A 15,956-nucleotide genomic window follows, 5' to 3' on the forward strand; every position below is an offset into this window, starting at 1 on the left:
CTTTCTATCTTAACTCCTACAGACACCCCATTCACAGCTACACAAACTGCAGTGCAATTTGAGTAATCTCCAGCAGTGACTGCAACCTCAGGCCTGCACGGGCTCTAGGTGTCCACACATCTAGAAGGCTGAAGAGACCTGACATGCAACGCATGCAGTTGGTGGCACTTTTGCTCAGTTATGCATATGAAGGGGTATCCAAATGTAAGTAAAACCACTTGGTCTTTCAAATCCATTTTCATCAAAACATGAACACCCAAAAAGAAAAGTTAGTTTTACTGTATTTTATTTGACATGGTTGAAGACACAAGAACACTCAAGATACAATCCAGACAAGTTGTGAACAGCTCCGAACATCAGTGAAATCTGAATTTATCTTGCACAGAGGTGAACAAGACCACAATGGTTGGTTTTATAATATAGTTTAAGACTATTTCAAGCAGGTGAGTACTGTGACATTATGCCCAACAACTTTTATACTATTCATCCGCTTAAGCCACTTCATGTTATAAATATGCAGGTTATCTTGGCAATTAAATCTCTGCAATACATAATTAGCCTTCTCATAATAATGCATTAAAACTCCTGTATATATTCATTGGTAAGAATATACCAATGTTAACTGTCCTAACCATCACTGCACATGTATCATATTCTAGCACAATTAATCATTCTATTAAAATTAGTTGCTAACTTTCAGCCTAGAGTTAAGCAACTTTGACCCAAAAACTTGCAAGTTCATGCTTAGAGTAAAACTTCAGTCGGGGCTTTCTGCTTTGCCTAAGGATAGCAGGCCTTGTCTTCTCAACATTAAGTTGCACAATGTCATCTGAAATCCCTACCAAAAAAATCCTCTGCAGGAAATTTCCCGCAAAAGTATCAGAATTACTATTCTAAAAATGACCCATTTCCTAATAAATTTCATATTAATTTTACAGCCTAACATTCTCTATCAAAAGGGGCATCCATTTGCCACTTACAACATAGAGTTTTTTAACTGGGTTATAGACTACAGACCACAGCATAACGCTCTACTAACAATTCTACTTCCTTAGAGAGAGAAGCTAATTTTCCATTCTTGGATTTAAAGAGGGCAACGAGGACAGTTGGGAATTTGCTCGGTAGTTCAGTGCTTTGCAAAGATAACCTTGATAGTGCTCTCATCAGACTGAACAAGGAAGTGCAAAAATATGCAAACTCTTCAATATTGTACAGTTACAGCAGAATAATTTTAGCAAGAAACCCCTGTTTGGATCCAGACGGAATCTTACAAAAGGTGAACAAAAAAGGGCAAAGAATCGCTACTGTGTGGGGAACTAACTACACTTCAGAAGAGCTGCAGAAACTATTGTTAGCATTCCCTGCGGACAGGCTGAAGATAGCACAAAACCCATGGATCACAGGATCTTGCAGTTCACCTCCTGTTTGTGGTGGGGGGTTGCAGCCCTTTCCTAAACCAAATTCTGCATTAACCTAAGGCCAACAGAAACAAATTCTTGTAGAATTGGACCCATTCAGTTTAACACAGGATGCAGAGACACTGAAGCCTTCTTTTATTTAAGAATTTTGTGTTTGCTAGGTTGTAGCAGTAGGCAATAGACAGGCTTACCTGCAACTACTGTAAATCAGAGTTACTTGGCTCTGGAAAGTACTTTCTTAAAAATTAGAGTAGATCCTTAATAAAACTCCAAAATCTAGAGAAGAAGCTGTATATCCAGATCATACAAGCTAAATTTAACTTGGTTTTACAGGAGGATTCATCCATTATTATGATGAACTGCTGGAATGGTCACCATCTGAAACAAAGAAATGAAAATCCCAGCAAAATACAAGTGCGTCTGTGTAATATACTTAACTGGTATGACTTGCATTGCAGGAAGAATGTTGTATTCTCTGACACACCAACATTTCTTTCCTATTATTATAAGATCAGCCTTTTACATTTCATATCTTACCATCTTTAAAAGCCTATAATTATGGAAGCTGATTGAGAAACTATGTTATTTAAAATTAACAGCTGAATGAAATCAACAGAGGCAAAGAGCATTTTTATACAAGAAAATAGCACTGTAGAAAGAAAGAGTCTGTACAATATTTAAATATTGTATATACATAAAATTATATTGTTCATAACTCATCTTAAAGTTTCTGTTGTTTGTAAACCATGGAAAGCAACACACAAAAATCCCAGTATTTAGCTTTTAAAGCATTTAGCAGGCAGCAGGAAACCGAATGCTAGAAAGCACACTTTGTAATTATAGAAAAGTATCCAGCCGGATACTGTGAGTAGCATTCTCCATAGTCCCTTCTTTTTTTCTTTTCTTTAATTTTTTTTAAAGCTGAATGCAGAACAGATTTCACAACCTACTAGGGAATTCTGCAGCAGACACAGAAAACTCAACGACAAAATGCAGTGGACCAGTTCTGCAGCTCTGGACTGTGGCAAAACTCCAGGATAAACACAGAAAGCTTAAGTGCAGGATTGGAATGTAAATCAGTGAAATCATTGATAAAGCTTTCATTTCCCAGTAGTTTATGTAACTCATGCTCAACCTATAAAAAAGGAAGATTTAGTTTAACGGTTAAGAGTGCAAAATTTCAAAAATGTAATGAATTCCAGCAGGTAATCAGGCAGCTCTGTATAAATGATTTGAAAGTGTCAGCATTTTAGGGTAATTCAGGTTAGTTTCAGTCTGCCAGTTTGGAGTGGATTTAGATTCGAAACTGAAGTTCTCAGCTCAGGGCAGATGCAGATGCTAGGTTTCAGAAATCATCCACCTGTAGCATTTAGCAAAATAAAAACCGTTCCAGTTGCAGAAGAAATTTTCCAGGTGAACATGCTTAAAATATTTCCAGAATGCTGGTATTTGGAAAACAAGATGCTACCATGACCATCATTGTATTTCACTTGTGTTACAGTTGTGTGGTCATAGCCATGTAAGAAATGCTTTATTTAATGTTATTTGTAGTTTTGTTCTCTTAGCCTCTGTCTTCCACTTTAATGAACATTAAAGTTAACCCAGAAATATATTAATTTACTCAATTAAAATGCTTCCAACTCAAAATATATCATAGTAATCCTGATCTAGACATTTTCTCTCTTTTAAATCATTTAAAACTTCCTGGACAGCTATCATCTAACTGTACTTCCAAACATTAACACAGGGATTAACTAGAAAAGAAATGTAATCACTGGGAGGAGTGCAAAGTCCCAAACTTGGGGAGGAATAACTCCATACACCACTATATGCTGGGGGCCAACTGGCTGGGAAGCATCCTGGCAGAAAAAGACCTCAGGGTCTCGGTAGACACAAAGTCTACAGGAGCCGGCAATGTACCTTTGTGGCAAAGATTGCTAACAGCTGGGCAGCATGAGGAAAAGCACGGCCAGCACGTCAATGAAGGTGGTTATTCCCCGTTATTCAGCCCTGGGAAGACCACATCTGGCATCCAGTCCTGTGCCTCTCAGTACAAGAGGGACATGGACGTAGTCTGAGTCTGGCACACCATCATGATGATGATTAAGGGACTGGAGTCTGATGTATGAGGAGAAGCTGAGAGAGCTGAGACCGTAGACTCCAGAAGAGAAGGCTTGGCTGGGGGATCAGGAATGCATATAAGTATCTGATAGAAGACAGTAAAGAAGATGGAGATAGACTTCTCAGTGGTATTTCAGTGAAGGAACAAGAGGCAACAGGCACAAACTGAAATACAAGAAATTCCTTTTAAACGTAAGAAAAAATCTTTTTTTTTTCCATTGAGGGTTGTCAAGTACTGAACAAGTTGCCCAGAGAATTTCAGGCATCTCCAACTTTGGAGGTGTTCAAAACCTGACTGGACAGAGCATCCTGTTCTAGCTGACCCTGCTCAGAGCAGAGGGGTTGGACCAGATTGCATATGGAAGTCCCTTCCAACTTCATCTATTCTCTGATTCTGTGATTTCATGTGGAGGCTAGTAAATAAAAGTTTGTAAGACCTGAAAAGGGGAATAACTTTGTTCTTAATAATTTTCTAAAGTATAATGGGGGTAGTGCTAGCTATTTAATCCAACGGATAGTTCCACAAGCTTTGACAAGAAAGGTGTTTTTCTCAAACTGGGACAACCAACAGTAGGCTCCTAAAATATGTTTCCTAAATATAATTTAAGGCTTCCCAAGGATATTCTTTTCAGTGGGATCTAGGAACTGAAGAATCTCATTTCCCACTTCTTTACAAACCTTATTTTCAGCACTAAATTTTTGACAGTACAGTTCATAATCAAAAGAACAAAAGAAAGCTGTAACCTACTATTTTGTTCCATGTTCAGAGGATGATGCTGTTTAAACAGATACCCTACACATACCCCCCTACAACAACCACGAGTTAGCAAATTTTTCTTTGGAGGAAAAGGAAGAAGTATAAGCACAAGGCAAAGAGATTATGATTTTACATTTTTTTAACTAGTCTTCAGGATGCAATAATAATCAGTATTTACTGAATAAGGGTAGATCTTTAAGCATGCTTGAACAACTAAGGAACTTTTACTACCTCTGGAACATTTGCTCCCCAAACTTTTTGAGGGTCTTTTAAAAGCCAACCTTCGGTTATCCAAGGGCACAACCATGACACAACCCCACCTTAATAGCTGTTCTCATATAGCCTGCTGAAATTCAAGATGATTATGTGACATGTGAAAGTCAAAAAATGGAATAGTGGACAACCAGTCTCACAAACAGGCCATGGTGGGGAACGTGATTTGTTAGTAGTTTAAGAAATCAATACCGACTTTGACACTTTTTGAGGTGGCAACATCAATGGCCATGGCTTTGATCTCAGTGTCCCCAAACTGCATAAGTGTTTTGATCTCCCGCCTGTTTGGCACGGAAGCATCAGTCCCTGTGAGATCCAGGCGAAGGGTGCCACACTTTTTCACTCCAGATTCAGTGATGAAGCTGACGTTATCTTGTTCTGAGCTATAGATATTGATCACTATTACTAACTGAGAAGGCTTGGCAGGCGTGTAACTGCGTGTCACAGTTTCTCCAAGGGCTACGGACTGGTCAGCTGAGATAAATTTGTCAAAGACATCAGTGCACCAGCGTGTGCCATCTTTGACTAGCAGCTTCTCTGGTGGATGCTTCCCTTCCACAAACCGATTCAGCACACCCACACCGTAGGTGAGAGGCGAACGTCGCACTTTGATGACAGCAGGGTCTAGACCAAAGAGGACAGCTCCTTTGAGGATAGTGAGCCCCACATCCTGAGGAATGATGACTCGACATCTCGAACCAAAAGCGCTCTGGACAGCTTGTTGGAGTAAGGGGGATTCAGCGAAGCCACCCACCAGGAACAGAAACTTGACATTGGTCACTTCTGGCTTATCAAACACATCACCTACACAGAAACAGAGCCCATTCAATAAGGAAAAATTCACCATGACAAAGCAAAGCATGTGAAGCTCCTAATGTCTGAGCGCACTGAATGTCCCATGCACATGCACAAGATCTGAAACTGCTACATCATACTTCCACCCTCAGCATGCACTAGTTCCACTGCTGAAGTCTATTCTATATTCCCTTTCAGTGGGGCAATGACTGAATGAAAACTTACCTCAAAGCACAAGATAGATCTGATGTAGCATTTATGCTTTCTAAACAGAACTTTCATTTAGCTTGTACCAGTCAAGTGTGACACAGATTTTTTGCAAATAAATTTTGCCAGTCAGATTACTGGTGGCAGGGAAACAGACATCACCCTGTCACTGCAAGTATCAGTGAGATATTCCCAAACTTAACTGAATCACATCCCCTTTACAGTGTTCCTGACAAGTCATGCCATTTTAAATTCACTTTTTATTTCTGACCTTATCATCTTAACTGCAATGCGTGCCATCTGCAAAATGCCTCCTTACGTTTTTACAGATGTTCTCTTAGCTTAAGCCCACATCCCCTACTTTCAAGAAAATCATACAGTTCAGTTGTAGGCTCACCCTTACTCAGTTCAAATAACTGATGCAGTGTGACTGAGGTATCTGTCACAACAATCATAATTTGAGGCCTCTCCCTCCCTGCTCACATATTAGCTGTTCTGCCCTAGTTGTCTTTCTCAGTTGTGGACTTTCAAATTTACCCAACAATACCTCACACAGACTGAGCAAAGCTGGATATTCCATTCCAAATTTGATTTGATTAGCGCTTTGTGATGTGTACAATAGCAATGCTTCACTCAGTACATATGTTATACTCTCTTTGATACAAATCCAATCTTCCATGAGGGATAGTTTAAATAACAGACTTCCAATAACTCTATGCCATTTTCCACTGCTGGATAAATAAATCCATTGCTGCTTAAGCCATGCCTGGAAACTCTTTTACCATGCTGCATCATATATTACTTGTGTGTTTAGAGATCTCAGTGATTTGAACAGTCATGAAAAAATGCGACTCAAAGTTCTTCCACTGATGAGAAATGAACTAGAGGCCTTAATAACAGTAACAATCATGTAATAATTATGTCTCTGGCATTATTTTGTTCTTGCCCAGAAAAGGAAAAAGAAAAGTAGGATCTGGGTTAAGTCAGTGCACTTCAGCCTTCTGAAAGCATGTAGCCCTTTAAATATAGAATAATTGAAGATTAGGCAGCAATGGGACTGAATCACACTCAAAAACTAGCACTAGAACTAGGCAGTAAGATGTGTTATGTCCCTTACTTTAAATTACTTTCCTAACCACTTTCTAGTAACTCCAGTTACTGGTTTGAAACAGGTAAGCCAAACTTCAGTCTTAGCTCAGCCAGAAAATGGAATTACAAAGAGATACATACTAAGGTGTTGAACAATCTGGTCAATTGTGGGTTTGAAGAGCGCATTCATTGCGTCTGGGCTCATCCTCAGCATTCCCTGGGAAGACCACTTCACAAAATCCACACTGCAAAAAAACATTTAGAAAGGACATTAAAAGAGCATAGAAACAGCCAAGTTCTCGTAAGACTCACCACATAAATAAACAAATGAGTTTACAGAATCGGCATGTAGTTTGCTTGGAAGAAAGTGCCTCACCTAACCTCAGCCCGAATGGAGCAATATAAGATTTCCAGGGATAATTGTTATTTTTGCTTGTTTAATTGTTGTTTTCTTTGCCTGATTGCCTCCTGTACCATTACCAATGCTCAGCTGCCTTCTGAAACAGCTGGCAGTCAATCCCGTGTTTGCTCATCTGAAACAGCACCAATTCATCCCCAGACGGACAACATTTAGATTACAGCAGTAGCAGGCCAAAGCCGTTGGAAACAAGCAAGGAAAACAAGCAAGCGTAGGAAGTCTCAGGAGACAGAAAGGAGCACAGTGTTTGATAAGGAATAATGTTTGTTAAGTGAGTACAGGTATTATGTTATTCCAGCAACGATGCACATCCATATAGCTTGGTGATTTCCTTTTCATTCACACATGTTCTATGTCACCTTTACATTTTCTATCCCCTGTTATTGTACTAGTTTCAGTTTGTTTGGGGGGAAACACTTCGAATTCTAAGATTCATCACTAAGACTATTAATAAGGAGACAGTCGTCTGAAGGGTAGTAGTATTTCCAGAAATTGTTAACAATTTCAAAACCTCAGTTTCACTTAGGAAGTGACTTCGATCTAAGTCTTTTAGGCTTAAAGTACATTTACCAATAAGTTTAGGAAGAGCTGCAGGAGTTTCAGAATGCCACATTAAACATTCACTGAAGAAAAACTTTCATAACTCTCCCCAAGCTACAGAAATATTTATGCATCTCACTTAAGTTCCTGAATTCATTCCAGGGCGCAAGCCTCTAAAAATTTAGATTCCAGGTAACTTTTAGACATCAAATTCTCTATTTTTTCTGACCTCCCTAATTAACATGTAAGCATATATGAGTCAAAATACATAGTTGAAATGACACAGTGGTGGCCTAATGAATGTCATGGAAAACAATACCAGGAAAGTGCAAGTACTGTATTGAAAAGCTTTTGCAACAGATTGATCAGAACTTTGCATTCTGGAAACTACACTTCAGGCAATCCCATTTTCTCATCATTACATTGCATTTTTACATTACTGTCTTTCAGTCTAAATGCAGTTAGGATATTTTCATTATTTGTTTTTGCAAACAGTAGTTAATTCTGCATCCATTTGAGTTTAATCATCTACTCACTTGCTTTTCCTCAAGGCATGTTCTACACTGTGGCCTCGAAACTTCTTATAATAGTCAATGAAGGAGAAAGGCAGGGTGATGTTTAGTGGATTGGTCCTGTCTGGAGCTGCTGCCCGTTTACGGGACTCGAATGCTATCATCAGATCTACCCAGGCAGCAGGACGCTTGATTTTAAACTGCTCAATAAAATCTTCTCCAAATATTTTACACAGGAGCTTTTCAAATTCATAGTCCACACCTAGGGAACCATATGGCCCACCTGCATTGCAAACAAAACACAGCTTTAATATCCTGAACTTCTTATTAGATTTCAAGTAGACCAAATACACACTAGATTGACACTACCAGGACTGTCATGGAAGAAGGTCCAAAGAGGTATCTTTTTAAAATATAACAGTTTGTCTAATACAGAACATAATCTTACCTTTGCCTCATTTTTACACCTACATGGTGTAATGCTACCAGCATAAAATAGAAACGCTTTTATTACAAGCGGAGGAAACTGCCTTCTTATCCATACACGAGAAGATGCGAGTTAGACTTATGTTCAGGAGTAGATAGACCTGACATACTAGATGTACAGTGTCTCCGCTTGCTCTTACTAAGTTGTTTCCTGACATAGTCTTACAGCCACCAAAACCAAGAACATTCAGCGATGAATGATACAGATGAAGACTAACTTGGTATAGAGACACAGCAACAATTAGCAGGCTGTCTTGTGTGGTTAACAGCTTAGCAAAGACAAAGACAGAGGGGATTTGGAGTTCAGGAAGGGAATAACATTAAAGGAATTGTACTTTATTGCACTCTTTGTGCCTTTCTGCCAGAGGATTCTAAGCCATCCTTGTTACACTGGCTGTGAAATTCCTGGAATATATATACTTTCCCTTAAATCTAGGAAAATTTCTGTTCTGCTAACAGGCACTTTACAAGTGTTATGACATTCAGCTTTTCATACCTCCACAGAACTTCTCTGAATACCTGGACAGAGCAGCAATGCACAGGTGACCTCTCAAAGGAGAACAAGATGATGACTGTATTAACACAAGTCAGACCAGGACCATGGCAGAAGATCATGGCCTGAACGTGAGTCAGTAATACAGGAGATGGCAGTTTTTTATCCTCACAAAGTGAGGTTTATCACCCCAAAGTGTCAGAAGCATGAAGTGTTTTACCCCATTCTGCTGACCAAAGATAGGTTACACTAATTTTGAATGCTGGTCTGATTCCAGGAAAAACTGTTAGTGAAATGTAGTGAATAATAAAGACATGAACTTCCTTCACTGACAGGTCAAAAATTATATAAATGAAGTGAGCAGTGGAAGTGTCACCTACCTGTTGCCTTGTACAGCTCCTTAAGATGTCCTTCAGGGAGCCTGATCTGATGGACGGTTATATCCACCGTGCCTCCTCCACTGTCAACGACAATGTAGCGGTCACCTGGTTTGCCAAAGGAATAGACAAATGACATTTACTTTTACATTATCACAACAACAAAGTGAATGAAAACTTCTCAGGGGCATGATAAGCATGAGAGAAAATGGCTTGTGGAAAGTTATGAATGTCTACACTGAAAACTTGGTATTTATTAGCAGCGATTGATAATAAATACAAAATTTGAGTGTCAAAAGGCATTAGCTTAGCACAGATGAAAAACGGATATTAGTGAAATTGCTCATGCTGCTGATGTACATTATAGGGCGTTACCAAATTTATACTACGGCATATTTACAAAGCTTATTCTGAGGAAATACTCTAGTTGTATTTTAAAACCTTGGTTACTTTCTGCCATCTCCTGAAAAAAAACTTTTTTGTTAGAGGATACAGAACTGCGGTTCAGCCTGAGCAGCTCAGAGCCACGCGTGCACTTCTACTTGCTTCTTTTTCTATTTATAATCATTCTGAGAACAATGCAGCACACTGCAGATTTGTGGGAAACACAATGTTTGCCTGCAATGTAAAACCCGTGAGAGCAAAGTTTATTCAAGAAAGGACACTACCTTCTTCCAGTTCGGACCAGATCTCTCCTATGACATTTTCCACCAAAAAGGTGCGACTCTGTCGATTACGACGGACGTGTTCCTTAGCTGGTCATTGACAGAGAGAAAATTACTGAGTATAAGAAAGCACGAAGAAGTTGATATAATATGCTGTAGGAAACAAGTGCAAGCATGTTGATAGATCTCTATTTATCACTTCTTTAAACAAATGAACAAAAATGACTGCGTTAAGAATTGGGAGCATTAAAACATTGCTCCTAGAAAGAAGGAAAAAAACAAATTCGGGTTTTTTCTTCTTGATACTGACTGGATTAGAAAGAACGGCCTAGTATGAAAGCCACAGACATGTCCTTTTTCATAATCCTGCTTTATTTTACTTTGCACAGGACATGCCGGGCTTGGGCACACACTCAACCAGCAGGTGGCAGCCCCGCTCCGCCGCCGGCTTTTCCGCACAGCAAAAAGCCAGCATTTACGGGGCGACAGATTCGGGGTGCTCCTGCAAAAATGCCTCGGGAGCCTTTCAGGATATCAGCCTCAAAGCAAGCATCCAAAAACACTGCTTCACAGGTTCAGAACTTCTCAAGGCTCACAGTGGTCATCAAGTCTGATCCTCCGGTAATTCAGACAGATGACAGATAAGGAGACTAGCAAGTGTTTCAACCTTTACTTATGGAAGTCCTGGGTTTATGTGACAGCCTGCAAAGCACTGCCATTCTTCTATAAGCAAACCAATTACATTTTTCCTAATAACTAAGATTTGGCCTATTTTAAACATATAGAGGACACTTGCACAGCATTTTAAAAATATATAGCAATTAAAAATTACACAGTCTGTAATATTGTAACACTACATTAACCTACAAGACTTAATTTCTATTTAGGATTTAAAGATGCAAGCAAAGAGAAAGTGGAATAGTGAGAGCCTTTGCTACTATGCTTCTTAATCAACCTGTAAAACTGGATGATCAAAAATCATTTCCTATGTCATTTTCATTCAAAGGCACTTCCATAAAATAGTACAGAAGAACAGAGATATCCTGTAATACATGAAGACCTCATTCTTTCTGAAAATAGCACAGGCAAGTCACTGAATGCATTTTGCTTCTCATTTCTATAGTGCCTATCCTCAGGAAGAGACCAGAGGCTTCACTTCCACCCATACCCGCTCCATGGAGACCCAATGATGCAGGCAAGCAGTTAGCCTCATGGTACTGACTTACCAGCTCGCACCAGCAGCTTAAATGACAAAGGATTCAAAGACAGAACAAGCAATATGTCCAAGCAATGGACACTGAGCCCACAGAAGTCAATGGGAGTCCTTTCATTTCCTTCTGTGGGCTAAAAGCGAACACAAGAGCCAGTCTTTAACTACGACTGAAGTAAAGTTACCCTGGCTACTGTGAACAGTAAAATTTTTGTTTTGGCTTCGCAGTAATAATACAGTCCTTGGAGAGCTTCTCTCTGTTTATATTTAAAGGGCTTTTCTCCTTAAGCTGTTCTCAGCTTGTCTTGGGTACCTGCCATGCCTTTATGAAATTTTAATTCTAACCCCAAATTAATTCACTCCAAACTTTGTTTTCATTAATTTTGACACGAAACCTTTCTGATCCCCAATAGCTTTTACCTAACAAAGTCAAGAAAGAGAATGGTACCCATCAGCAGAAATCTACGATCTGCCAGATTCTGACCAGCTTCAAAACCTTAACCAAACAAACTTTTCTTTTTTTAATTATTTATTTTCTCAGAGCATGCATGAAGCAAGCAAGTTCATGGAACTGGAATAGTTCAGAGGGAGAACAAGGGGGAGAACGTGTGGGGCTCCCGAAGGGATTGTGCCCTGTGCCCGGCACGGGCCCCCATAACGCTGAACACATCTGACAAGTGCTAGCTGGGAGAGGCAAGGCATGAGAAAACGAGGTAATGACATCACCTAGGAAAAAACGCAACCTGGTAAGTACCGGAATAGGTTTACTGGCACAGTTTTCCATGTGCCTGTATTGTTTTGACCTAGTAAATATGATAAAATGTAAATTATTCTGAAAAATTCTTTCTGGGATAGATTGACACACTAACACTTGTATCAGTGCACTGTTACAATTCATGCAGACAGAAAATATGCTGTGCTAAAATGACACCACATTGCTTCATTATTGTCCTTTTTTTTCCTCTTCTTCCAATTTCAGTCAGGATATTAAGCCCCAAAATCTTTGTAAATCAATCTTCAAACACTGATATGAGCAACAGATCACAGGTCAATAAATCAGAATTGCCATATCTATTTTTTCTCTTCTACACAAGTAGATAAATTCATTGCTGTATTCCAGCACTGTGTGTTCTGCTGAGTGTTGGAAGTACTTAATGGTATTTCATAAAGATGATATCATAAAGCATCTGCCAAAACTCTGGAAGAACACCTCAGACTAAAAGTCTCAGTGAGATCCAGTAATTTAACATTGCTTCAGTAGTGCAGCTAATTGAACACATAATTGTTTCCAATAAAGTTAAATAAAAATAATCCAACGTGAAGTATTACTTTTAATTAAGGCAGAAAAATACTGATGTAAAAATACTATTCCTCTCCTAACCTCCCTCAACATCCCAGTACAGGCAAGGCAGTGAAGCGACCTGCATGCTAAAATCCAAGCATGTGTGAACACATCTGCTGGATCAATGCCTGAACTTGTCTAATTACCTAAACAGCAAAATACTGTATATAAAGCAAAGCGATGCTAGCCTGAAACATTTCACGACAGCAGAGACAAGACATTGGTTAGAAGACAGCCCTCATGGACAAAGCAAACTTAGTCATAAGAAACTAAGTGAGTTAATAAAAGTAGTACCCTGTGTAAATCCAGTTCCAATTGTGTCACTTGGGCTATAGCCATTGACAGGTGCCCTACTACTCAGGTCTATCATCTGGTGAAGGCGAAGCTTTCGGCAGTAGATAGAGGCAGCCTCAGGTTCCAGGGCAATGATCAGCTGCTCGGGGTTTTCGGGAGTTGCCATTCCTGCCTGCGAGAGAGAATTGATCAGATAAGAGGGCTGGAAATCCCGTAACCTACAGCGAGTGAACAAGCATTTCCCCAGCTCACAGTTTCAGTCAGGTCAGCCCTCCAAGTTCAACGCACAAAGAAGCTACTGCTCTTCCCTAAAGGTCTTGAACTGGGACTCGTCCTGCCCACAACGTATAGCCACAACTCACAGGCTCTAACAGGGAAGGAGGCATGCACTTACCATGCTGGCTAACTGAGCAGCTGTGTGCCTGACGGGGAGAAAGGAAGAAAGGCATCCTGAAACCTGGGCTGAAGGGCCTAAAACCTAATCAGCCCATCAATCTGCCTGCTACGAGGGGCCCCAGCCTGCTTTTAGAAATAATACCTTTGGCCTCTCTTCCCCATGATATTTAAAGTATGTCTTCCTTCATGTCCCAGAAGATTTAAGATATATATAGTCCTTGCCAAAGCAGACACGGACCTTCCCCCCACCATGTAGATTATAGGAACATGTGGTATCCTTTGCCAGTAATGCATATATAGACTTAAAATCATCTTTTTTCTATTCCAGAATATATTTTAAGTACATTCCTTGTTATAACAGCTCCAAAAAGCTGTTTTCAAGGAATCAGAATAGAATAGGGCAGGTTCCCTCAAAATCTAGTGAGAAGAAGCCTAAAAAGATTCTTAACTAATGTTTGCCATCCGTTCTCTTTGCTTTCTGGATTTTCAATCTTCAGACACAAAGATTATCCACGAAGCCACAGCTTGTCATGTAACCACATCGCTCTCAGAGCTGTGCTTAGAGAACAGTAGCAAAAAGCAGTTGACAGAATTGTATTTTCATTTCTTTTCTCCTGCACTTCGTCTGATTTTCTCTTAAAAGATTATCATATCTTTCAACTCTTTCTGCCCAACTTTTCCTTTGGATGCTGTTTTTCAGTTAAACGCCTGATTACTGAAGCACGCTAGCATACATGGAGGAGCATTCTTCTGATTCCATGGTTGGTTTTCCAGCAAACCTTCATTTCAACTTACACACATGCACTGTGGTGGCTTCAGAGCACCCCCAAAGAAGGCAGGATCACATGGGAAGTCTGTTAGCTTGGACTGGACTTCAGTTCTTTCATACACCTACACTGCGGGCTGTGCTAATTGCTGGCCGGTTTACAGCTGCAGCTAGAAACTCATAGTAGAGCTTGTTCAAAAAGCAGCACTGGGGTAAAACTTGGAGACGTAAAATTGTTCTTCACTTTTACTCACTGACTCTTTTTGCCCTTTCCATTACAATACATGAGAGAGATGCATTTTTATAGAAAGCGTCTTCCTCACTGATTACAAAAGAAGAAAAACATCAACAAATGAATTAAAAAATAAGAAAGTAAGGGTCATAATAATGTGTGCTCATGGTTTTAAAAGCACCAGTTGTGACTGGGATTACGGTCACTTCACATTCTTTACTGCTGCTAGGTTCTTCCTGCTTTGGTTACATCCACTGTAGTCATCAGCAAAAGCTGAAATTAATGGAACTGTCTAGGAAGGAAAATACTTCTTAGAAATAGAATATCAAGCCTTAATATCTATGTGGCAACACATGCTGAGAAAAAAAATACTACATTGAAAAGAATGCTTGCAACCAAACTCTCAAAAATTGGAAAATGCAGATTTACAGCAGCCCAGAGTAATCCTAACAAATATAAAAGTCAAGCAGAGGTCCAAGCCAGACTCCCCTGCCATCACACCACTTGAAAACAAGCGTGTGTGCAGGCACAGGCTTATAGGTAAAGCTCTGGAGCTGTACTGTGGATGAAGTTTAAGCTCTTGGATTGTGCCTTGCTACAAGCCCAAGCTTTCCTCCAAGCGGTCCAGATGTACTAGGCGTAAGCAGGGCTGGCTACATGCCAGCTCACTTCAACATCAGTTATCTCCATATGAGCTCCTCTAAGCAAAAAAACTTCAATCTGTAGCACTGGAAGGGGCACCACTCAAGATATCAATCAATTCTTGGTCATTCCTGACAGATGTTTATCTAAGCTGTTAAAGATTTCCAAAAATGTGCAGTCTGCTCTCGCAAACTAACCCAGTCCTTCACTGCTCTTGCCTTTGGAAAGTTTTGCCAGAAGTCTCATCTGAATCTTTCTTGCTGCAATTTTAAGGCCAGCACTTCTTGCCTTATCCAACATGGGCATGGGGAACAAATAGTTCCTCAGTTCCCCGCTGCAGTTTTCACATCTATGAAATCCATTATCATGCCCTGCGAGAGCTCTGAATCTCAGCAGCAAGTGGTTTTTAACAGCCAGCAACGTGGATGAAATCAGCATGCTGTGTGCTCTGTGTACTGGGCATAGATTACTAGCACAGACAAAGCAATTTTTAGTCTTGTGTCTAACGTGCACTAAGAGAGATAATCACATTGTAGGGAAAAAAATAGTTTGTTGCTAGGGATATCAAAATCCAAAGGCTGCATCCTAAAGCGTTTACAGAGGTGACAAGAACTGAGTTGCACACACAGGAAATGCACCGGCGATTCCTAACTAAGAAGTAAGATGATATTAATTGCAAAGTCTGTTCTAGGGGGGGGTTGTTACATATTTCTAAGACTGGTTCTCCTCAAAGAAAACAGTTAACTATTAATGATAACATTTGCTTCCTCCCCTCCTTGAGCAGTAGTCTGCACCATGAACTTTTCACATTGCAGCCTGCACGTCAGCAGGGGAAGGCAGTGACCTGCAGCTTGGACTCCGATCCATGTTCTCAGCCCCTCCAAGTACAGCAGATGCTATTCTTGCTACTTTTTCTGTCTAGA

At 40.0% G+C, this 15,956-nt stretch overlaps 1 protein-coding gene across 1 annotated transcript in view; it reads right to left on the reverse strand.

Annotated features, from left to right (window-relative positions):
- Positions 1-269: 269 nt before the first annotated feature.
- HSPA12A (heat shock protein family A (Hsp70) member 12A) overlaps positions 270-15,956 on the reverse strand; it is a 47,464-nt gene continuing 31,777 nt past the window's right edge. The window contains exons 6-11 of the mRNA XM_035329280.1: positions 12,998-13,169; positions 10,155-10,241; positions 9,490-9,594; positions 8,155-8,413; positions 6,802-6,905; positions 270-5,373 (exon numbers count right to left, since the gene is read on the reverse strand). Coding sequence (XP_035185171.1) covers positions 4,739-5,373; positions 6,802-6,905; positions 8,155-8,413; positions 9,490-9,594; positions 10,155-10,241; positions 12,998-13,169 — 1,362 coding nt within the window. The 3' untranslated portion in view covers positions 270-4,738. The remainder of the gene's footprint in view (positions 5,374-6,801; positions 6,906-8,154; positions 8,414-9,489; positions 9,595-10,154; positions 10,242-12,997; positions 13,170-15,956) is intronic.

The sequence above is a fragment of the Oxyura jamaicensis genome, chromosome 6, assembly GCF_011077185.1.
Source record: "Oxyura jamaicensis isolate SHBP4307 breed ruddy duck chromosome 6, BPBGC_Ojam_1.0, whole genome shotgun sequence".
Taxonomy (NCBI): domain Eukaryota; kingdom Metazoa; phylum Chordata; class Aves; order Anseriformes; family Anatidae; genus Oxyura; species Oxyura jamaicensis.